This window comes from Protobothrops mucrosquamatus, unplaced genomic scaffold (assembly GCF_001527695.2).
Source record: "Protobothrops mucrosquamatus isolate PMUCROS unplaced genomic scaffold, P.Mucros_1.0 scaffold140, whole genome shotgun sequence".
Classification (NCBI taxonomy): Eukaryota; Metazoa; Chordata; class Lepidosauria; order Squamata; family Viperidae; genus Protobothrops; species Protobothrops mucrosquamatus.
In genome coordinates, this window is record NW_015386506.1 from 336,709 (window position 1) to 360,449 (window position 23,741).

At 38.6% G+C, this 23,741-nt stretch overlaps 1 protein-coding gene across 1 annotated transcript in view; it reads right to left on the reverse strand.

Annotated features, from left to right (window-relative positions):
- Nucleotides 1–23,741, reverse strand: part of LAMC1 (laminin subunit gamma 1) — a 142,559-nt gene that overhangs the window by 42,113 nt on the left and 76,705 nt on the right. The window contains exons 2-5 of the mRNA XM_029283565.1: nt 14,796–15,100; nt 8,881–9,011; nt 7,250–7,416; nt 3,210–3,398 (exon numbers count right to left, since the gene is read on the reverse strand). Of these exons, the coding sequence (XP_029139398.1) occupies nt 3,210–3,398; nt 7,250–7,416; nt 8,881–9,011; nt 14,796–15,100 (792 nt within the window). The remainder of the gene's footprint in view (nt 1–3,209; nt 3,399–7,249; nt 7,417–8,880; nt 9,012–14,795; nt 15,101–23,741) is intronic.

The window sequence follows — 23,741 nt, forward strand, 5'->3', positions numbered from 1 at the left end:
GAAGTAAGGAAGGGTGAATTTCTGATAATTGTACTTTTTAAATAATTTTGTAACAGTATAGTAATGTTGAGTAATTTCCTCAATTTCCACAAAACCTCGCATTGCCACTAGTAATATGTAGTAGTTTAAATACATTATCTCCAGTGTAATCTAGAAAGAGTTTGGTTAATGTAGTGCATTTTAGAGAACAGCACCATTTAAGAATAATTTATAAATTATGCAAATAATCTGAAATACAAATTCAGATGAAATACATAAACTGATTCACAGAGTGCGGTAGCAACTGGATTGCAAACTGGTTGAATGACAAAATCAGTTGCTACTGTGAGGCAATTTATATTACACCTCTTCTCTAACTATGCTGCTCTCTTACTTCCCATCTTACTCTTCATTTCCCCACAATGACCCATTACTTGGGATTAATCTCCATTTTACTATTATCATTTGATGACAACTGCATAATAAGGTGAAAAAGAGTTGGACTTCAATGGTATTGCACCCAATCATTTGCCTGACTGTGGAGTATGTATTTGAGGAAGTTTGTAAGATAATTTAGGATCCAGCGGCAGGAATCGGACGCTGAATAGGAGACACAAATCTCCCCTTTCTCACTTAGCAAGAGGCTGCAAATTGTAAAATATACCACTTTTGGACTGCGTAATTCAGTGCACAAAAGAAATGTCACAAGGAAGTAAAGTCCAAATGTACATAGATTAAGTTGCAAAAAAATAATTCTCAGTGGAATCTGATTTTAAAAAAAAACAACACGAGGAAATCTGATTTTAAAAATCAATTAGGGCTTCTGCTGGTTTGGAAGAGAACCACAAGTAGAAATGCAGAATAAAATCACCAAGAGTTGCTTCATCTATTTCACGGGTGTCAAACTCGCCGCATCATGTGATGTGTCACAACGAATGGCGACTTATTTTGCATTGCCAGAGCTGGGGTGGGCGTGGCCTCCGTATGATGCAACCAGCCTGTGGGCCGGCAGTTTGACACCCCTGATCTATTTAGTCAGGGAAAAGGTATCTTTGCCACTAACTAAACCATTGGAACTTGTCATGACACACAGAATTCTTGAACGTAGTTATTAGATCCTTTGTCCTGAATCAAGTCACCAGTGAGACCTGAATGAATATAAAACCCGAACTGAGTGTTTAAAAATTTGTTTGTTTTCATTCAGAGTTGATTGATAAACTGGAGAGATGTCAGCTGTGAGTGTGCTGTTTGGAATTCATTTCATTACATTTGAGCCATAGTCAAATCTTTTAGAAAGAGAGATACTCTCTCTAAAATATGTCAATTTCTGAAATTGATTCAGTAGTCAACAGGTAGGATTTCTAGACAACTGAATGAAATGGAGGAACTATTTCTTTCCCCATATCTAAAATAGTGTGAGTTCTGTTGTTTCCTATTATTAACTTCAATACTTAAGTCAAAGTCAATTATCTCAACTCTTTAAGCTAATTTACAATGCAAATATATCCAAGTGGAATGCATTCAACTGTTTATTTTGCTTTTCAAGTACAAGAAATATCAATACTTTAGAGTCCTCATCTTTGACATTCTTAGATCACTAGGATTCCTAATCAACGTAGCTGAAATTATTGCTGTATTGAAATTATGGGAACTGCTATCCCAACATTTTTGAGAGTGTTAAGTTGGGCAAAGAGAAACTAACTCCTGATTTTTAAAGATGTCTTTAATTCATTTTTAGGGATTTTTTTTTCACACAGAACCAACCCCCAGAGTTTAAACAAAAGGGAATTATTTAGCTTATTGAAGCCTTTAGCATATACAATCAACATTCTTCTTTCTAGTCTATAATTATTTAGAAATAATTACTCAGATAAAAATATTATCTTAAATCAACCCACAGATTAAATACACACTGATTGCCTGTGTGCCATGAAATTTATTAAAGGGTTTTATGAGGTTTGTACATTATTCTTGAATGCATGATAAAACATGATATACCACTCTACACTGATGCTGCGCTTTTATTACTTGAAACAAAACCAAAACAATTTGCACCAGCCTGTATTTGGAGATCTCAGCTTGATGCAGTAAATGATTTTTAAAAATTTTTTTAAATTGGATAATGTCTTGACTTGAAGCTTTCAGTCACTTATCTAGATCCCATATTAATGTCCAAATGCAAACGTTTGCACATCATGCTTATCACAGCGATTGAGGACCCACCTGGATATTTGAAGCCCAAAGGATCATTTAACTTCAAACTACAGGTAGTCCTCTCTTAACAACCATTCGTTTAGCAACATTGGCACTTAACAACCATTCGTTTAGCAACATTGGCACTGAAAAAAGTAACTTACAACTGGTCCTTGCACTTATGCCTTTCACAGCATCCCCCATGATCATATGATTGTGATTTGGGCCTTTGACAACCATTGCACATTTATAATAGTCGCAATGTCCCGTGGTCATGTAATCACCATCTGTGACCTTCCAGAAAGCAAAGTCAATGTGGAAGCCAGTAGGAATTTGCAACTCATGGTCAGATGACATCGTCGCTTAACAGTGTAACTGCCATCACTAACTGGGATAGTCACATGCTGGTTTTTTTGCTTCATGACTGTTTTGCTTAGCAACAGAATTGATGGTCCCAATTAAGGTCATAAAGTGAGGACTATCTGTAGTGCTTTCAGCTCTCTCCTCAATTACCAAAACTTGGTCATACGTTTTCCTCACATTTTGAATTAGAAAACCCATGAAAACTCCAGCAAAATTCTCCAAATAAACTTAAAATAGTTCTAAAGTAACAAGATTCACCTCTTACCCCTATCAGGTCTAATATACCCTTGACTACTTTGCATTAATGTTGAGTTCAATGTAGCCTTTGGCTGTAGGGGAAAAAAATTAAATGTGACCTAAAGCCATCCAAAGTTATCCATCCCTAATTGAGATCCTAAAGTAGGCCCTAAATTTAAACCTTTGTAGTGTAGTTTTTCAACATGCAGATACTATTTCCCATATACTTGCCATTCTGGCCATAGCACCTTGCTTTCCCCTTTAATGCAGTTTACCAAGATCTCCAATCACATACATTATGATTTAATGCAAACTTTTTTCATACAACTCCAGTACTTGTAAACCTGAAAGTGTGCTAAGAATGTCATTTCAATACTATGGAAAATATTATTGGAGAATAAGTGAAAATGCAGAAAACCAGTATCCTTAACCCTTACCCACAGGACTGCAGTTACATGGCAGGCAATCTGCCTCACTCCCCAGGCGGTAGAAGTTCTCCCGACATCTCTCACAATTTGGTCCGTCAGTGTTACCAAAACAGCCTGTGCAGTGTCCACCATGGCCGGTGGATCGGTACAGCTCAGGATCAAAGTAACACTCCTGTGATCGTCCATTGCAGCTACAGCCTGTATGTAGGAGAGCACAAAACCAGGTTAGTTTAAAAGGCTGTGAAGTGTGTGTGCATAGGGGTTAAAATTCTTTTCCGAATTGTCAACTTAACATTGCAACACTACTGACAGACCTGGGAACTCAAGTTCTCTTAAAATAAGAGTTCAGGCAATTAGAATGGCCCCAAAACGAAAAGTGACAGGCAGACGATGGGCAACTAAATTATTCCTACCTATTTGTGGTGACAGAATCGTTTTTTCTTCAATGAAAATTTTATTTTTGTCATGTTGAAAACACGAATCACTTCTTTCATTCCCCTTTAGATTTAGGCTGCTTTTTTTAAAAAAAATAAAAATAAAACTAAAACAACATTACTGTGGTTTCTCTTTTTCTACTTCACAGGGATACCACAAGTACCACAGACAGACAGTATCAGTGATACTCCTGAATTAGAGAGCTCAAGCTCTGACTACAGCAGAAGACCTTAAATTGGATTTAAATGAGAAAGAAAAAAAAACCCTAAGTCAAATATTCCCAACTTCCAGATGTGTTGGACTTTAATTCTCATAATTTATTTCCCATTCATTCAAAGCCAGAATGGCCTCTGGTTACACTATTTTGAATTAAGAAACACAGAAGGGCCAGGATGATTGGATTCCTTGCTACGCCCTCCCAGTATGAAAAACAAAAAATTTAGTAGAGCTTTTTCTTTCATAACTCAAGTTAATTTCTCCCAAACCTTGAGTGCAAATCAAGATATGAGAATCTGTACTGAAGATGCTTCAATGGAAAACTCCGAACTCCTCCTGTGCACGAGTTCTTTGCTAAACCTTGGCTTACAAGCAGAAAATGGTCCATGTGATCAATTTGTATATCTATATAAATGAAAATGGACTAAAATCATGGCCAAAGAGAATAATGGAGTTTAGGCTACCAATCCACTAATTCTAGATAGTGGTCTCTTCTTTCCAGCTAAGTAGATAAGGAATAAAACCACAGGGAGGGGGCATATGTATTCTGTATTGTGACAGTATGCTGCAACTACACTGTTTCCACTTGACATGGTTGACTTGATTACACACTACGAAGTTAACTAGCACACCGACTGAATGTTGGGCTTGGGAGATGTTGCTGGAGTCTCCACCGGGCTGTCTTCCCAGCTGGGCTACAGTTTCTACCCTTCCCACAGCCCTCCCACACAGTTACTCTGCTCTCTGGCATGCAAACTTCAGGGAAAGATAACAATGAGACCAGACTCCCCCCAGCTGCATCCTGTGAGAAAAAATATATGTATTTCTGCTTTCTTTAGTATAGACAGATGTAACTGCTCATGTCTAGGATGTGAAGCAGAACAAGAGCCATTAACCATTGGCTTTATTAGGCTTCCAGCTGAAGTCACAGATTTACATGGACGAATGCAAGGCATCATTCTGAAAATATTCTTTTAATTTCGCCAAGCTTTAGTATTGAATTTTCAAACCTGTGGATTAAGCTGCACTTCTTACAACAAGAAAAAAAGTATGATATAGTTTCAAAACCTAAGCTACTCTGGATTTTACTTACTTCAGAATAGATAGTAATTTCAACCCATGGTCAATAGGTGTGCAACAGCAGCATACAAAGCATGCCATGGATAAATGCTGGTATTCCAGGCTAGAAACTATGACACTAACTTCCCAAGCCCATTCCATGTCTGGTTGGCCAAAGAAAGTGCTATATATTGAGCTATCACCAGGGTCATTCTATAATTCTCAGGGGGATACCTGCCCATTACACATAAAGGCTCATTGCTCTAGATCAGGGGTGTCAAACTGCTGGCCCGCGGGCCGGATGCATCATAGCGAAACCGCGTCCACCCTATTGCCGGCAATGGGGGGAAAAAGTCACGATATGTCATGACATGTCATGTGATGTTGCGAGTTTGACACGCTTGCTCTAGATCAGAGGTTATCAAAAGTCCTGAAACTACGATTTGTTACTTAAAGGATTTAGCCTAACAATGCAATTTATCTTGAAAGTCTTTTGTTGAAAATTATTTGTGGATTATATTTATATATTTGTCCATGGGGTCGCGATGGGTCAGACACGACTTTGCAACTAACAACAANTCATTGCCAGATTCTATAAGTTGTGCTCTATTCTATGGAGAAGTAGAGCTTAAAACAGGACTGTTTTTATAGCATGCAGTTCTCACCAAAAATACAATATTCTTCATCTGAGCTTCAACCGAAATGCTAAAAAAAATAATAATTCTAAATTGTATGTGTTTTCAATGTTTACAGACGAAAAGAAATCTTTGCAGATCAAAATCAAAACCAAAGCAGAAAGACAGAACTGTATGTCAGCAGCTAAGTGAAAGAAGTCACTTTGTTAAGGGCTTTTATTTCTTGTTTTGAAGCTTTTTTCCTACAAGTAGATCAGAAATTTTGTTCCTGAGAAAGTTATGAAGAAAAAAGGGATATTTGCCAGAAGATAGATAGGCTGATACTGTCACCTTATAACAGATGTTCAGGTGTCATTATGTCACTACTCAGCTGTATACTTACAACAAAGTATTGCAAGCCTGCTCTGCAATTCTTTTTGTTACCACCAAGTTTCTAAGAATATTAACATTAGATGCTTGGCAGATTAATTTAAAAAAAACAGTCACCTGAACCCCTTTGGTTGTGCTGAAAATTGTAGGTTTCAGAGTTAATTTTAACATGTATCCTGTGACTGTAAACTGATTTTCTAGCAATCAACTGTTGTCAATCAAACAATCATTATTATTTTTTTTGGAATTCAGCATTTTACTTTTTTATCAACACTTGGTGAGGTGTGAATTAGAAACCATTTCTCAGATCACTTTATTTTCTATACTTATTTCTTTTAAAATATATGTTTTATTTGTATGTTTGACACAATTCTGCAGAAATTCCAAAAACAATGGAGTTTTTCAGCTTTGAGAAAACCATCACTACTGTTAACTTTCAGCCAAAGAGTTTATGATGTCTTGAAAGTTCATGGATGTGAACAAGGGCATCTTATGAAGAGGGGTCATAAATGCCAAGATGGTGGGTTTGACTGTGTGATCAAAGGCTGTGTGTGACAAAGAATCAGGGCTTTGATCACACAGTTGTATTTCTCATTTTGACTCTTTTGATTCCCCACACTGTGGACATCCCTGATGGAGATAATATCTTTGGAAGCCTTAGAAGTTGCAGAGATTTCAAAATACAATTTCAAATAATCAGGAAACAAGGTTCAAACATATTTCATGGCATCTTGATACTTTTTAATATTATTAGCATCAACAGAATATAAGAAAAAATTGAGGACCAGCTGTTTATCTGCTGAATTTGAATACTTCCCTATTCTTGAGATTAAAAAAAAAAAAATCTGGGTAATCTTATCTATTTATTTTGGCACACTGAACAACGGGTTCAGTTGCAACTGGTTGAGCCCAGAAGGACCATACTAAATCAACACTATATCAAGGAGAACGGCACTTTTATTTCACAAGTTAGATTTGCCAAAAATAAACAAAGAGAGCAAACCAGTAGTCGGTTAATGTGATCTAGTTTTGAGATATCAACAGGAACATTACCTCAACTTTCTGCAACTCCCAAGACATTTTTATCACACACAAAGAGATAACATGAACAAAGACATCTGGGATAAAGTTAAAAATATGCTATGCTTCTGCATTGATACAGAATAGCCAAGGCAGGAAGTACTACAACTTGCCAAGAGGAAAAAGGAAGAAAACTTATTGAAGGCACTTAAAATTGGCTACCGCTCCCTTGATAGTAGGAAGTGGTGAAATAATTGGGCAGAAAGGTTTGTGATAAAACCAGATTATTTAAAAATAACCCCAATATACACTTACGCAAACATTCATTGGCACTCTCAGCTGTTGCTCTTCGCCAAGGCCGGTCATTGTAGAAAGGAAGGCATTTCTCACAGTCAACCCCAAAGGTATTGTGTTTGCAATTGCAAGCAAGCTTTCCATATTCATTCTTCACACACTCGCTTGCATGGCCATTGCATTTGCATCTATAAGGCAGAAACAGGTTTTAGGAAAACTATATACAGTTTGTCCTCTAGCAGTCTAGTCTTCCCACATAAGCAAAGACTGACTCATTATCAGAGAGATTGCAGGACTGGAATGTTCCCACCAGAAGAGAGATCTTGCTACAGTGCAAGCTTCTTAATAAAAAGGACTGAGCAGATAACCTTAGTTTTGTCAATGATTGCCCATACCAAACCAAGATTGCAATTACTTTAAAAAAAATACCAAGCTTTTGACATCTCCAATTTAAAAACGTGGTTTAATAATGTGACTGTCATAAGGTGTATTTAAAAATCCCACTATGCTTGAGGAATCATGCTTTTCCAATTTTCCAAACCAGAGTATACACTGAGCAGTCTCGATAGTGTCCTATAGCCAAAGCTGGTCTTCCAAAGTTCCTATCTGGATCCAAATTACCACACCTGTCCTCCTTTTACAACTGCAGACGATTTCTTCCCAGCAAGCCAAGAGATGGACAAAGACCAATTCTACCAATTCTGATTCAGAATACAAGCTGCAACCACAATGTACATCTTTAGCCAAATTTGCTGGTTTTTTGCACTTCATCCTTAAAAATAAGGGCTAACTGTTGAAGTTGGCAGCGAATTCAGAGATATACATTGACTAAATGTTTAAAATCTAGTCTCATGTGTTTCTGATTGAATATATTAAGCTCCATTTCTTGCTTACTGATTTCTGAATGATTTAAATAACATTTTGGAAACAGCCTAAGTACTTTACAAACTTAGTTGCTTTGCTGTGCCCAGGATTCTAGGAGTCTCATCTTCTCACATCTGCCTCCCCCTCTCCCATCTGCATTTGAGGGTATGGATATTGGCCTATCTTACAAGACTGCTAGGAAAGGTGTTGCTATAATGTTATTGGAAAAGTAGTAGATAAGTTTTTAAGAAAGACTTTTGGCTTACAAACAGAGCCAGAAGGTAGAGAAGGAGTTGTAATTAATGTAAAATACCAGAGTGAAATAACAAGAGACTTTTCTTCTATGTAATGATCATATTAGTCACATTAGGACAGATACTGTAATTAAATCAGTGACTGTACTTTTACCATAATCAGCATATAACGGTTAAAAGCAAGACATTTATTTTCATAGGCATCCAAACTGAGATGAAATTTAGTGTGAATAAAATTCAAAGACACTTTATGGATACAGAAATAGTGCTTGGATCAATTAAACATTAATGTAAAGCTACATTTTTATTATATCACATTTTTTAATGAACATGCATTTTAAAAAGCCTGTCTCAGAGAGAGGCTGAAATCACACCAAAGCCCTAAAATAGTATTTTTCAACCTCAGCAATTTTAAGATGTGTGGATTTTAACTCCCAGAAAACTCCATCCTGCATGAGAGTTTGAGAAATACTGCCCCAAGCAAGCAATTATTTAAACTATTAGAAAGAGAATCACTTGGGATTCATTACTTACCGGCCACCCACAGCAAAATCAGAAATTGCGTAATAATAGGATTTGAGAACCTTAGGGTCATTAAATACTTCGTCTCCAAAGGTATTCAGGCGATTGAGGCTTACTCGGATATCTGTAGCTGTCACCCACTCCTACAAGAGAAAATGGAAGTTAAACCACATAATCTAAATCAGTTATGACCAAGAAAACCACAGGAAAAGCTTAATACACACAAAAGCCACTGCATTCCAAACATGAAGAAACCAAGGTCATTTAAATCATTCTTTCTCAAGCTTGGCAACTTTGGAGTTGTGTACATCTTAAAGTTGCTGAGGCTAAGAAACACTGATTTAAAGGAAGTGGGAGGAAGGAAAATAAGAGCCACAAATATGAGGGTAGTGGTGGTGTAGAAGAGATGAAAAAGGAACTAAAATATGGATTAGAATGAGGTAGAAAAGGACACTTACTAAAGACAAAACAGAGAAAGATCTTTTTGAATACAGTTTAAAAATACTAGACTAATTCCTTTTTAGTAAAAGATACTACCAGATACCCAACTGTTATATGACATCACATACAGCAAAAAATTACTGGTATCTTTTCCCCAAAGAATCCCAATTTGCCATGAAATAAGTTGAAACTGACATAAGCAAATGGCATCCAACATTCTTAATTCTATAGGCCCTAGGACAGATGCTTTGCTTTTGATGTATTGTAAATTCACATGTTGGAATGAGTTTACTTAATTAGGAAACAATGCAAAATTAAGCCTATAAACTAGCATACACAGTCCATGGATCTCATCAGTTTTTTTAATCGGGCTTTTGGGTTAAACAGTTATTTAAATAAAGAAGCATCATCTCTTCTGACCAATATAATTAACAAAAAACAGTCTTGCATCTTTTTTGTTTCTGTGTGAGATCATAAAAGGAAGCAATAGCCATTTCTATTGTCTTCTGCTGGTTTCCAAATCTTTGGTGCATAATTGAGCATCTTCAATAATCAGTGCATCTTCCAAAATAAAGCTAATATTGCATATGAAATGTTTTATTCAAAAGAAAGTCATTATAGCATGAGACCACACATCATTCAAACCTTTGTTGCAATGTATCAGATCTCCAACAATTACTCAGACCATCAATTCCTTAATACAAGTTGCATAAATATCCCATGCATTGTAAATATTCTTTAATAATTTTAAATCCATACAGGTATGGCCCATAGATGTCAGAATCCAAACTTCCACTGGCATTCAATACTCCAAGCATCCCTAAATTTTGGAATATCTAGATCAGTGTGTTCTAATTTATTTTTTATTAATAGCTACTTACAATTATTTTGTAAAGAATATGATACCCGTTTCCCTGTATTACTATTATTGCAAAGGGTTCTGAACAACCATTTTGTTTATTATATGAAATGTTTCTATATACACGCAGACATACAGAGACGGAGACTCCCCAGCCTAAATTGCTATTGTGAAATATCATGTAACATGAATTAATTCATCAGAAATGCATGCTATGTGTGTGGGAGGAAACATGTCTACACATTTTTGGAAAAATTATTTTCAGTGAAGATTTGTGATATTATCTGGACTTTAAAGGATTAGCAGCAGAAAGATCAATTGGGCTCTGTACATAACAAATGGAAGCCTTTGCATATTTGGAATATTAGAACATCTTGAAAGGTTGACTTGCTATCAATTTTGAAAACATGATTGTGACAGTATGTATATACCAAATTTTCTATGCTCAAAACCCAATTTTGTCCACTTTTCACTTTCTCGGGAAAATCAATCAAGGGACACTGAGCACTGTTTCTATGAAATAAAAGGAAGAAGAAATTATTAACCTGTACAGTGTTAATTTTTATAATTTACAAGCTGGACTTCAGAGGGCATAGGACACAAATCCTGAGCTCCAAACATTTACTTAGAAGTAATTGCCCAGCTCAACAAGCAGAATCTTCAAATTTAGATGGCTTATGCTTCAAAACCTTCCTCTAAGTTGCATTTCTGGTTAAATTATGGCTTTCTTTTATCCTTAGTCTCAATTAAGAAATTCAAATAGTTTGCTTCCATTGAATGATCTTAATATTATCAATTTTGATTTCAAGTCCACATTCTAATTCTTCAGCCAGAGTTGCCTCTAGTGGCCACGCTGACCACCAAGCTTCTAGCTGAAAAATGGGCACTCTTCGGGATAGTCTCTGTGATCAAGTAGAAGTCTTGATCAGTTTGTTCATTGTGTCATCAAACTCTTAATGTTCAGGGGGCATGAACCGGGCAAGCTAATTGGCTTACAAAGTGGAAGATCTGGCAAAGATATGTCAATGAAAATCCTAATGGCTAGAGCAGTGGTTCTCAACCTTTTTAATGCCGAGACCCCCAATCGGTCGTAAGTCGAGGACTAAACCAGTCGTAAGTCGAGGACTAAACCGGTCTTAAGTCGAGGACTATCCAACCGGTCGTAAGTCGAGGACTTTCCCTGCCCGGGAGTGCCGCGCATGCGTGGTTCCGCCCCCTGCGCCGGCCGAGGCGTAGCTGGCAAGCGGCAGAGACGGAGCAGGCCGACCACCAGCTGCCCCAGCCCAAGGGAAGTAAGGCACCCGCCGGAAAAGGGGAAAAAAATGGCGGACAGCCTTGCTTGGCGACCCCCGTGAAATGGTCGATCGACCCCAAATGGGGTCACGACCCATAGGTTGAGAACCGCTGGGCTAGAGGGTTGTGACTTTGTCAATCCTGTGAATCACAGTCTTTCTGCACTGCATCTTGCCTATATTTAAAGAAAGACTAGAATCATCCACTAAGCAAATGTAATTATTTTTGCAAACTATTTTGACACGATTTTACTGCTAACAAAGCTCAACAATTATATTCCCAGTCACAAATGCTTTGCAATTCCATTTGTTGTATACTGTTACTTTTTGTAAGCGCATATGCAAAAGCAAACAGTTTAACCTTCCCCAATGGGTGCCTTCCACACATGGGTGGGAATTATGGTTCTTCTGCAAGGTGCAATGGAGAGGCTGATACAGTGCATCATTTAGTGGACATTTAACCAAGCTGGGTGGGCTTAATTCCAACCTCAGATCCTTATATGTTTTTTTTTTCTCCATGTTTTTCTAATTTTTCTTCACTCCATGTCTCTTTATCTTGGGCAAAACAAGTTACGTTTGCTTGAGGCAAGGATTACTATATATATATGGAAAGCAAAACAGGCAGCATGGAAGCATGGTACAAAGAACACCAGTCACTGTCTAGAATTACATTGAAGCCATCTCACTACCCGCATTATAATCAAGTTACGTATATCCCTATGAATGAGGGGATACTGTGGAATTTAGTGCTGTGCCACACCTTCCCTGCCCTATGTCCCACCCAGACCATCTGGAATGCTTCCCAGTTCTCAATCCAAAAATTGCAGGAGAAAATAAAAGAATTTAAATACATAGATAAGTACTGGGGTTTCCTTTTCCACAAATATACACCTGGAATGTCCAAAACACACTGTAAATACAATGTGTGCTATGTTGGTGTGTAATTTTTATTCCCTGCTCTGTCTCGTTGTCTTTGCCATGGTTCATTTGCTACCCATAGTTGTTCCAAATGGATGTCCACCTTGAACTTCTGCTGCCTGTCAGAACTAAAAACAACTACTGTCACCATGCTTTTAGTAAAATTGAATAATCACCACTTAACAGCATTCATGTTCACAGTATCTCAAACTCTTCCTGTTCATTTCATGTAGAATAGATTCAAAATTATGTTAACAATAACTTGAAAAGGAAGTGAATGGATCCCATGAGAGAAAACAAACATCACAACAATTCAGTGCACAACTTTTTTTCCCTTAAAAGGGAAAGTCTGGATTTCTCATTAGAGGTGTGAATCATTATAAATTTAACTAGCTAAAAGTTGGCATTGATTTTCTCCCACCAAAATGCTAGAATCTGGACTATGGACCAGGGGAGCAATTAAAACACTCTCCTAGTTTTACACCTAGTCTTGTTTTGAATTCAGTATACACAGAAATATTGCCCTAGTACAAGTAAAGAATTGTGACCTCTAGTCCAGACTGGTCTGTTCGTAATCCAAATCTTTTATTACATGCTAAAAGTTGCTTTACAGAAACTTCTGAAGGCAGCATTCTTTATACTTTTCTTGCCTACGTGCATATGCATGCATTCTCCCCCCCCCCCATTGACACAAATAGCCTCTCCACTCTTCATACAGGTAGTTTTTGACTTATGACCATAACGGAGATGCAATTATGGTCATACATTGTGATGGACATTACATAGCACAGGGCTGTGCCCAATTTTATGGACTTTTTTGCACTGGTTATTAAATGAATGTATGTCATACAGCAAATGCTGAAGTCATTAAGCAAATGCTGTTGTCAATTAAGTGAACCCATTACAGGTAGTCCTTGAATTACGAGTGTAATGGAGCCTGCACACTTCACTGGTAACTCAAAAACTTGTAAGACGCATGTGGCTCGTTAAGTGAACATGAGGTATCTCAGGGTGGGGAAGGCCACGGAGGGCCTAGTAATGGAACAGGCCCCCAAGGCCTCTCCGACCCACTAAGATACCTCATGCTTCCCTTTCCCTTCCTGCCGTGCCAGACTCACCTGGAAAAGATCCATCTCCTCTCTGCAGTTCCTGCTGCCACCCAGATCTGAGGCCAGAGGGATACTTACATAGCCCTCCGGTAGCCCATTTCCTGGCGGCAGCAGCCTGGAAAAGTCTTCCAGTGGCTGGATTAGGCCATGGGGGCGTGTGCAAGCGTCCCCTGGCCTCATATCCGGGCAGCAGCAACCTGGAAAAGGCTTCCAGAGCCCAGATCCAGCCTCTGGAGGCACGTTGAAGCGTCCCCCAGCTTTGGTTCTGTTCTCTGTTGCAGAGATCAGAGGCCTAAAGTACCATGAGATCATGCGAGATCAGTAGCATGAGATCTCGCCCCACTGATCTCGCATTACTTTAGGCCTCTATTCTCTGTGAACGCACTGAAGGCCTGGAGCAGCCAAGAAAGCGAAGGATCTCGCTCTTCGCAGGGTGAGTATTGAAGGCCTGGTGCCTAGGGAGATCCAGGCAGGGGTGGGGAGGGAAGGAATAACCAGGGTGAATGTTGCAGTGCCACTGTAGTCGCTCTTAAGGGCGAACAACTGCTGTGGTGTAGCAACATTCATAATTTTGGGACTTGCTCGTAAGCACTAGGGGGCACTCATCACGTAACTTTGAACGAGCGTTAAGTGAACACTCGTAACTCGGGGATTACCTGTATTTGTTCTGGGGCATTTTTGTTGGAAAGGGAAAGTAAATGTCAGTAAATCGCAATCATATGACTTTGAGGTGCTGCAAATGGCCATAAATATGGACTGGTTGTTGAGTGCCCAAAATATGGTCATGTGACTGTGGAAAGAGGGAGGGAGACCACTGGAACTTCAAGTCTGGGTCATAAGTACCTTTTTGGAGGTGTCTTTTATAAGTTGAGGACTGATTGAATAAATAAGAACCTGCACATAGAGAAGTTAATGCTTCCTCCCCCATCTTGATTTCCTCCCTATGTGTATTATCTTTGGCAACCAAGTCAAGTGTCAAGTAGGTTTTGGGAAAAGATTTATAGGGACGGATGGCAAAGAAGTATGATCCCTCTCTTGCATTCTTTGTTTGTGAAATAGCCATGATAGTAGGCAAAAATGGAGAGAAAGTGAGTTTGCAGGTGCCACTAAAGATCTTTTGATGTTATCCCCTGGTTGACCACCTATGAACTAAGCATGCCAATAGTCTATATAGGACCCACTCTGAAAAGAATGAAAAGTGTCAGTTTCCCTAGGAAAAAAGAGATCGATGAGATTTTGGAATGACATGGAGCTTAAGAAATGAAACATGTCAGACTTAGTCTTGGATCCAATTCCAAGTTTTCTTACCTGCAAGACAGGACTGTTATCAAAGTTATAAGCACTGGGCCTTCCCTCCAGGGTTGAGAAGGCCACATTGCCACCAGTGAGTGGCGAGATGTCACTGAACTCATCTGTACAAACAGCCTGCTGTTCATCTTCCCAACTCTTGACAAAACCTCGATTGGGTTTGTGATATGTTTTCTCACAGGAGCCACTGTAATATTGGTAGGGCACCCATGGACCATCTTCCTGAGTGCGCTTGTAAATGGCAAAACTCTCTGGACGGCTGGTATGGAACTTTAGGCGTACATAGGTAATATCAAAGGCTTTTCCTACAAAGAAGAAAACAAAAAAGATATTGGCAATGCAGTCAAAGCTGTTACGTTATTTTTGCTTGATGGTAACATATTATTGTAAATTTTACTATCGTTAAATTGCTCTTTTTTTAATGCTATTATCTTGGAAGCCTTACAAAGAAGAAATTTGAACATTTTGAAAATAAAGCAAGCAGGCAAGCACAAATGTTGTAGTACCTAGATAAGAATGGGTATTTTTTGCACTGCATTTTTCCCCCTGACTTTTGGTGAGGCATAGTATACATGCAGCCCAGGAAAATCTGAGGTGGAAATCCTTGTTCAAGCTTCATTTCAGGATTAAGCTGGCTGTATGTTGCCCTAAAAAATCTGACTAATCTATCAGTTTTATGTCTGTATATCCTGTGGGCTTGATATTTATTTATTTAAAATAGGCACTGTAAAAAAAATTGCCAAGATAATATTTGTCAAGAACTTTGATTACTTTATTTAAATGGTACTTTTTCCAGTTCACTACAAGGAAAAAAAAAGAAGGTTCCCACAAACTCAACTCCTGTACAAGTGAACTCAATGCTGCTGACAATAGAAGAATAAGATTTACTCTCCTGTAATGTATATTCTCCATAGGAGATAATATACTGTACTTCCACTTTCACTTTCCCCACAGCCCACAGATGATATGAAAAATGATGAAGCTGAGCCAGAGAACTGGTGCAAACAGCCTCCTGGTGTTACAATTGGCATCTCAGTCACTTCCTCATTTCATGTCAAGGGATCAAGGAAATATTTTAACAAGCTAAAACCTAACCATCCTAGGAAGGAAAAAGCACAGAGGAAGCTCCTTTGACATTATGTCTTCGTGGATAATCAAATAAATAATAGCATGGGGTTTACAAGCTTTATTAAGACATAAAATATGAGTATGCACCCCACTCCTTTCCCATAGTGATGTAAAAAATTTCCATTGCCATCACTCCGGATTCTTTCAGTTGCTGGCGTATCTCCAAATATAGCTAATAAATGTCACATAAACTATTATGAGACATTCTCTTTCCGGGGAATCTGCATCACTTCAAAACTTTTCTTTTATCAAACCGTTTGTTCAATGTTCTTCTTCTGATATGTTGTGTAACAAATCCCAGAACTATGAAGATTATCCAAGAAATAACCTGGCATTCCTCAGCTGTTTGAGATTTACAGCTCCTGTAATCATTGATCATTAGCAAAACCGACTAGTACAAATGAGAATGGCACTCCCAAGTATTTGCATTCCCGTCTTCTAATCTGTTTTTGAGAAATTCTTGCAAGCCCCCAAAATTACAACTATTACATCACAGAGTTTAAAATTTGTCTGAAGTTTCCACCAACTGTTTTCTAATTTTAAAAAATGCTCTTACTTGACCAAATGCAGACAATTCTTACCTAATCTAAGAAATCAGAATAAAAGCTCTTTTTTAAAGCCTATTCTAGGACAAATGCTGCATTAATGTACAATCGTCACCCACATGAACTGAGAATGTTTGTAGAAGGGTGGTTCTCAACTTTTTTATATCTTACATGGCACCGGTCATTCTGTCAAATATCTTGGGGTCCTCATCACAAACAAAACAAAAAGTTTATCTTTCCCAGAAAGTATATCTGCATGTTTACAAATATTGTAAAATTCCAAAACATTGTATTTAATGTTTTACTAAAAAGCTTCAATGATTTAACCTGGGTCCCATTTAAGATTGGTTACAGAAACTTTCCTCAGCTGGGTCCCCTTCAAGATGTTAATGCTAAATATAGAATTCTCCAGTTAACATGAACACTGCTGGGAATTTTGGAAATCAAAAGTCCATGCCTCAGGAGAACGTTATGATTTGGAAAAACTCATGTTAGGATATAGTCCACATTCTTATTTGGCTGCGTGCAAATATTCTGTTCACAAACCATTTAATGCACAGCATATCCAGCCTTGACTGATACACATTCAGACTGAGATTTGTATTTTGCTAAGAATGGACCAAATACAGATCAAAATTTGAGCACTTATTCAATATATGTCTGTCCCTGATGGAGATGTTTCACAAGATGAATGATTCATAATTGGTGAAGTAACAGAAAAGTTTTTTTTTATAAAAGGTAAAAGTTTCCCGTCTAGTCATGTCTAACTATAGGGCAGTGATGGCGAACCTTTTAGAGATCGAGTGCCCAAAAACTGGCCCCGCCCCTGCTCCACCCCCACCCCATCCCCCGCCCTGGTGCAGGGCCACTCACTACTTCCAGGGCCCACTGCAGATCGCCCAGGCAGCCCAACCGTGCCATGGCGGCCGCCCCCTGCCCGCACCCCACAGCATCAACTGCACGATGGGGCATGAGCGCAGAGTCTTGTCTACACTGCCTGACTGCCATGTCCTTGGCTGCGCTGCTCCGCAAGGGGCCACGCTTGAGGGTGACTCTCCTCCACGGGGGCTGCTGGTGAGGAGGGGGTTGTGGGAGGAGGCGAGGCTGGGGCAACAGCATGTGTGCCCACAGAGAGGGCTCCAAGTGCCACCTCTGGCAGGCGTGCCATAGATTCGCCACCACTGTTATAGGGGATGTTATTCATCTCATTTCCTAGTCAAGTGAGCCAAGCGTGGTCCAAAGATACTTCCGTGGTCATGTGGGCCAGCATGACTATACGCTGAGGTGCACAGAACACTGTTACCTTCCCACTGAAGTGATACCTATTTATCTACTTGCATTTGCACGCTTTCAAACAGCTAGGTGGGCAGGAGCTGGGCCAAGTAATGGCAGCTCACCCTGTCATACAGTGCTTAGGTCTTGAACTGCTGACTTTCCAGTCAACAAGCCCAACATCTTGGAAATACTGGGAGGGGGCTGGCTTGGCTATGCTGTGCCTCAGGAGTAGCACCTAAGAGGAGGTAGGAAGGGAAGAAGAAGAAATTGGGAAGACTGGTGGATGAGCCAGTGTATAGCCAATCTGGGGGAGCATGCAGAAAGGGAGAACTGAATGAAGCACATCAGCCTAGCCAGCTTGCTCTGTCAGATCTTCCTATTTTGTTTTGTTTTATTTGCCTCAACCTGCAACTATCTAAACATTGAGTTTCCGCTCCACTGAACCATCGTCACCCCTAAACAGTTCAAAAGAAACTGTGAACCATTCTGTGTTTATTTTGAGCCCAAACCAAAACCCATTTCCTATTTCAGACACCCCCCCCAGTAACTCTCTGTGTTAATGGAAAATATTGTAAAGAAGGAAGAAGCTGAGGAGAATTGTCTCTTAATAAATTTTGTGTGGATATTCCAAGAGATTCTTCAGCAAGGAGACCAAGAGAAGATAACAGTACTACTTATTCAAGAGCCAAGCTGAAATTGCAACACATTGGAATGAATTCTCATTCCAACCAGAATGTTCTCAGCTATAAGAAATATACAGTGCAGCAGGAAGGGACAAAATTTGGGTATAGCAACGAGGAGAAGGAATCCAGCATTCATTTAAGCAGACAAAAACAATGCAATTAATTCTACAAAAGTCCACCAATGTAGCATGGAGATTTTTATAGCTTTAGGATCTATGCACAAAATCACCCCTCCCCCTAAAAGGAAGAAGTCAGTCAAGGGGGGGGGGGAAACCACACACAGGCAGACACACCCTTTTCTGAACTGTAAATAAAACAAGCATTCCTAAGCTTTGCTGTTCAAGAACACAGGCACTTCTGTTAAAGAAACACTTTCAGACATTTTCAGCAATGCCTTGACAGCCTTCTATTACATAGTAGCGAGAAAGGACAGGGCTTATTGTTTCCAAGCTTTGCCATGATAGAAGCTAGGCTGGCTGCCTGGATGGACAACTGGGAAACATTTTAGTCAGTCAAGACAAAAGAAGTCTGAGCTATTCACAGCATAGTAGGCCATCCACTACAGCATGGGCTGAATCCTAGGGACATGACGATAAATGAACTTGTAAAGCAGTTAAGAACTAGAGGGGAAGTGCCCTTGGGGAATCAGAAATGTTTAATAAGAGTTATAACAGTGGAAATTCTTATAAAAATGCTTCAGAAAAACCACTGTCAATCTCAATCTTTCTTGCCTATGAGAAAATTTCCCAGAACAAGTAACACCAGCTGTTACTATTTCACATCAGACAGGGCAGTATGCATGTATGCATGTCCACATACACACACTCATATCCAACGAATGACTTCTGCAACCAAGGCGAGAGAGAGAGAGAGAGAGAGAGAGAGAGAGAGAGAGAGAGAGAGATTACCCTTTGCCTTAACCACTAACCATAGTAGCATTATTTTTCTATATATGCTGTTCAAACATAACAGAATTCATAGTTGCTTCTAGCACAGCAGTCAGCCCACACTGCATGGATTTTGTAGGTTTCCAATTATCAGAATTACCAATCATGCCTCATTTTAATGCACAAATGATCAAACTAAGATCAACCGATAAATCCAACTCCCTACCCAGAAGTGAAATCCTAATTAATTAAAGAATTAAAGAATCTATGAGAGATAGCTATTTTAAGCCAATTTTAATACATCCAATACAATGGAGCCATCACTTCCCTGACATAGGTATTTGCACTTGGCATGAAGTGATTTATTTGTGTATTGTAATATTATAACACACACTCCATCTTTTCATATTTACACAGTGATGTTGCCACATGATAGTAGTGTTCCAGTATCTCAGGGGCTGCCACAAAGAAGAGGGAGTCAAGCTATTCTCCAAAGCACCTGAAGGCAGGACAAGAAGCAACAGATGGAAACTAATCAAGGAGAGAAGCAACCTAGAACTAAGGAGAAACTTCCTGACAGTTAGAACAATTAACTAGTGGAACAACCTGCCTCCAGAAGCGGTGAATGCTCCAACACTGGAAGTTTTTAAGAAGAGACTGGACAGCCATTTGTCCGAAATGGTATAGGGTTTCCTGCCTGAGCAGGGGGTTGGACTAGATGTCCTCCAAAGTACCTTCCAACTTTATGATGATGATGATGATGATGATGATGATGATGATGATGATGATGATGATGATGATGATGATGATGAAGAAGAACAACATAACGATTAACATATAACACTTTTGGGCACCTGAGTTCCCTGATATTAACAAGAATTTTTTTTCCCTAAGAAAGGTTTTAGCAAAATACCAAGGATTTTTTTAAAAAAAGAACTACCATAGCAAGTGTTCATATGCAAAACCCCAATTCACATGGAGATGTGCTTCGCATGCAGTGTGATACAGCACTTCCTAGCATGATGGGAGATCCGTGCAAAAGAACGCCATCCACCTGGAAGCAGGTCCCAGAATTCCCTGCCAGCATTGCCCAGCTCCTTAACATACAGATTTGCAATAGGGAAAGAGGGGAAATGCTGCAGTTTTTTCACTTGTAACTTTATCTACAGGTATTTTGGGTTCATGTGAGGACCTTGTAGCAGGATATAATAATTAGTGCAAACTTCACTAACCCGTTTGCAATGTTCTGAACTTCCTGACATTTTACCAGTAATACAATACGCAGAAGAAAGCCAATTTTACACTTATCTTCCTTTCCCTGCCTTTACGGTGGCAGCAAAATAAACTGTCACTTCAAACACCATGACACAATAACCAGGGTATGCATACAAATTATATTCATACTCTGGGGGTTTTTCTAACCCAAAGGTACACATATTTGAGCCCATAGGCAATTGCATGAAAAATTTGAGTGGTTTATTAGCAAAAGAGCAGCATAACTGCAATAGCAGTTCTTGACTGCATAATGGTTACCAAATGCAGTACTAGCTGCATTGTGATGATGTTGGATAAAACTGTTTAAATCCTTTTGATATCAGTGGAAAGTACAGGGAGCTCTCATTTAATGGCCCCAATCGAGTCTGGAATTTTCAACTACAGTATAACAACTGTAGGTCCAATATGAGGCCTTTGTACAGAAATATATATATGTTTCCTAGCTATAGGAAACAAAGTCTGAAAACAAAAAAATTCTTAAGTTTTGATCTGAAAAATAAATAAAAATTATAAAACATTTTGAAAAGTAGGAGTGATGCCAATTGAACTGAACAGAAATCACTAAAATTAATTAAGAATCTAAGAATTCATAGAAGATTTTCCTGTCTTTCTCCAATGGCTGCAGCTAAAAACCTGTTCCCAAATATTGGCTGGCCTCTAGAAGAACAGAACATCAGAATCTAAAAACAAACAAACAAACAAACTATGAAACTCACAGGAAGTTGCAAGAGTAGAGAAAAGAAATCGGATTAATAATAAGAACCTCTTTATGACTTCTCCTTCCTTGATCACGAAAAAGTTGATGCCCCTTAAGCAAAGAAAAGTAAGAGAAATATGAATTTTGATATCAGGAACAAGGAGAGAATTCAGTCTTTGCTTTATACAAAGCAATAAAAGTGTAGATGAGAATGATAAAATAGAGTGCTTCTCTGCAACCCCTTTGTGTCTATTCACTTCAGTGAATGTTATTTTTCTCCAATCCTTCTTCAAATGTTACCATTTCCATGAAGCCCTGACAAAAGTGATTTTGGACCCATTTCTTACTGGTATGACTAACTAAAAAACTAAAAAAGAAAAAAAATATTATTCCTGGCTTTAACCCTTCACTTTCTCTGTTATTTCTCCATCATGGTTTTTACATTGTAAGCCCCTTGAAATACTAACACCTTATTTTTGAAATATGCTAATTATGATTGTTAGCAAAATAATCTGAATATCAACCATACTTATTTCATTCTGCAAAACTGTTGACCATAAGATGAAATTTAAATGGCCTGCTAAGCACAGAAGTTTTCCACGGATAAAAGCAAAGCACGGAAAGATTTGCAAAGTATCTTAAAAATTACCCTGGCGTATTATTGTTTTGTATGTCAACCATGGAAGCTGGCTAACATGAAAGCTCCCAACTGTGCTGTGTTGCTGAAGGACTGCAGGGAAGGACATTCAAAAACTGGCTTTCTTTTCCTATATGCACAACAGGACCTTGGGAAAAAGTGGACAAAATTAAAGATGCTAAAACGCTTTGAAGTCTGTTCTTCAGCCATCACTGATGAGAAGAGCCTGCTTTTCACTCCCACCCAAATCTCGCACAGTTCAAATAAGAAAGGAAAACAGAAGAGGAACAGGCAAAACGTAAGATTTTTGTCCAAGAAAAATCTGGCAAGTGGGTTATATAGAAAATACACCTTACTTATAGATCTTATTCTGAAAAGAATGTGCATTTATTAAATATTTCTATTCCTTTGGCACAGAATAGACATTATCCTGGATATAAGTGTATATATCTACAAACTGACTAGCTATTATTAATTGGTTACCAACTCCAGATTGGCTTGGAATTCGACAAGTTTCATTGCTCAGTACTGTAACCAGGAGCCTAAAACTGGGGAAGTAACTGATCCTTCAGTAAAATTAATTCCTATTCAATGTTCTAAAATTAATTACTTCCATGTTTAAGTGCCAAAGAAAACTACTTCATTTGAGTCACCACATGGTCATTGCCAAAATTTGAAGTTAACTAAACTTAATTAAATTAATACAACCAGTGGGAGAAAAGATTCACCCAGAGGTCTCTAACAGACCTTCTGGGAAGATTTTTAAAGCAAGGCAGGAAACCAGAGTCAACTTCATTATAGGCTGCAGGTCTTTACTATAGAAAAAAGTCTGATAGGATGAGTTGGTGGGGATTTTCATGACAGCACAGATTTGCAGAATAAGAGAAGCTGTACAAAATGAAAAGTTAGTGCCAACCCCCTAATAAAAAGTACTGATTTCACCCAAGATGCTGTAAAATAGATTTAATTTAAGGTTCTCCTGCTTGAGCAGGGGGCTGGACTAGAAGACCACCAAGGTCCCTTCCAGTTCTATTCTATTATGTTCTAATGTCTAAATTATGATCAATCTATTACAAATAGCAAAGGGTTATACATTAGCATTATTATGGCTTGGGACCAGATTACTTTTGGGACTATCTACTGTTCTGCCCAGTTCGATAGGAGGAGCCATTAGCTAAGAAATGTTGCTGATGGAAACCAAGAAAAGATTCTATTCTGACTTAAGTGCCTAGATATTTAACTGCCTCTGAGATTACCTTAGTGACTTAGTCTCTAGTCTGCTGGCCTTTCACAAGGTCCTGAAAACATGACACAACTTGCCAAGTTTTCAGGACCTGGGATTCTAGGTATGTGATAAAGATCAGTTTTTGGATTGCTTTATAATATTCAGCTGCTATGTGTTTTTATTTCTATGTTACAGTATGTATTTTATCTATTTTATTGTAAGCTGCATAGAGTCACATATATGAGGCGGAGGATTATATATATGTATCAGATATAATTAATAAATAAACATCTCAGAATTTAACACAGAGATGGTGAAACTGAAAGAAGGCAAGATTCACATAAAGAGGGGTTTTTAAATATATATAACTATATAACTATTTCACCTTCAATGATTTTGCCTAGAAACACTGCTTCTGCCTGGAAAGCCTAGGTTGACATTTGTCATCCATGCTTCACCGCGCATACTTGACAGTTAGTTATGCAGAGGGAGAGCGCCCTTGAAGAGTATAACTTTAAGACCATGCTAATTTCCTGCCTCTTTATGTGTGAGTACAGAATGTTGCTGGCAGCAAGGGCCTGACTGAGATGTCCC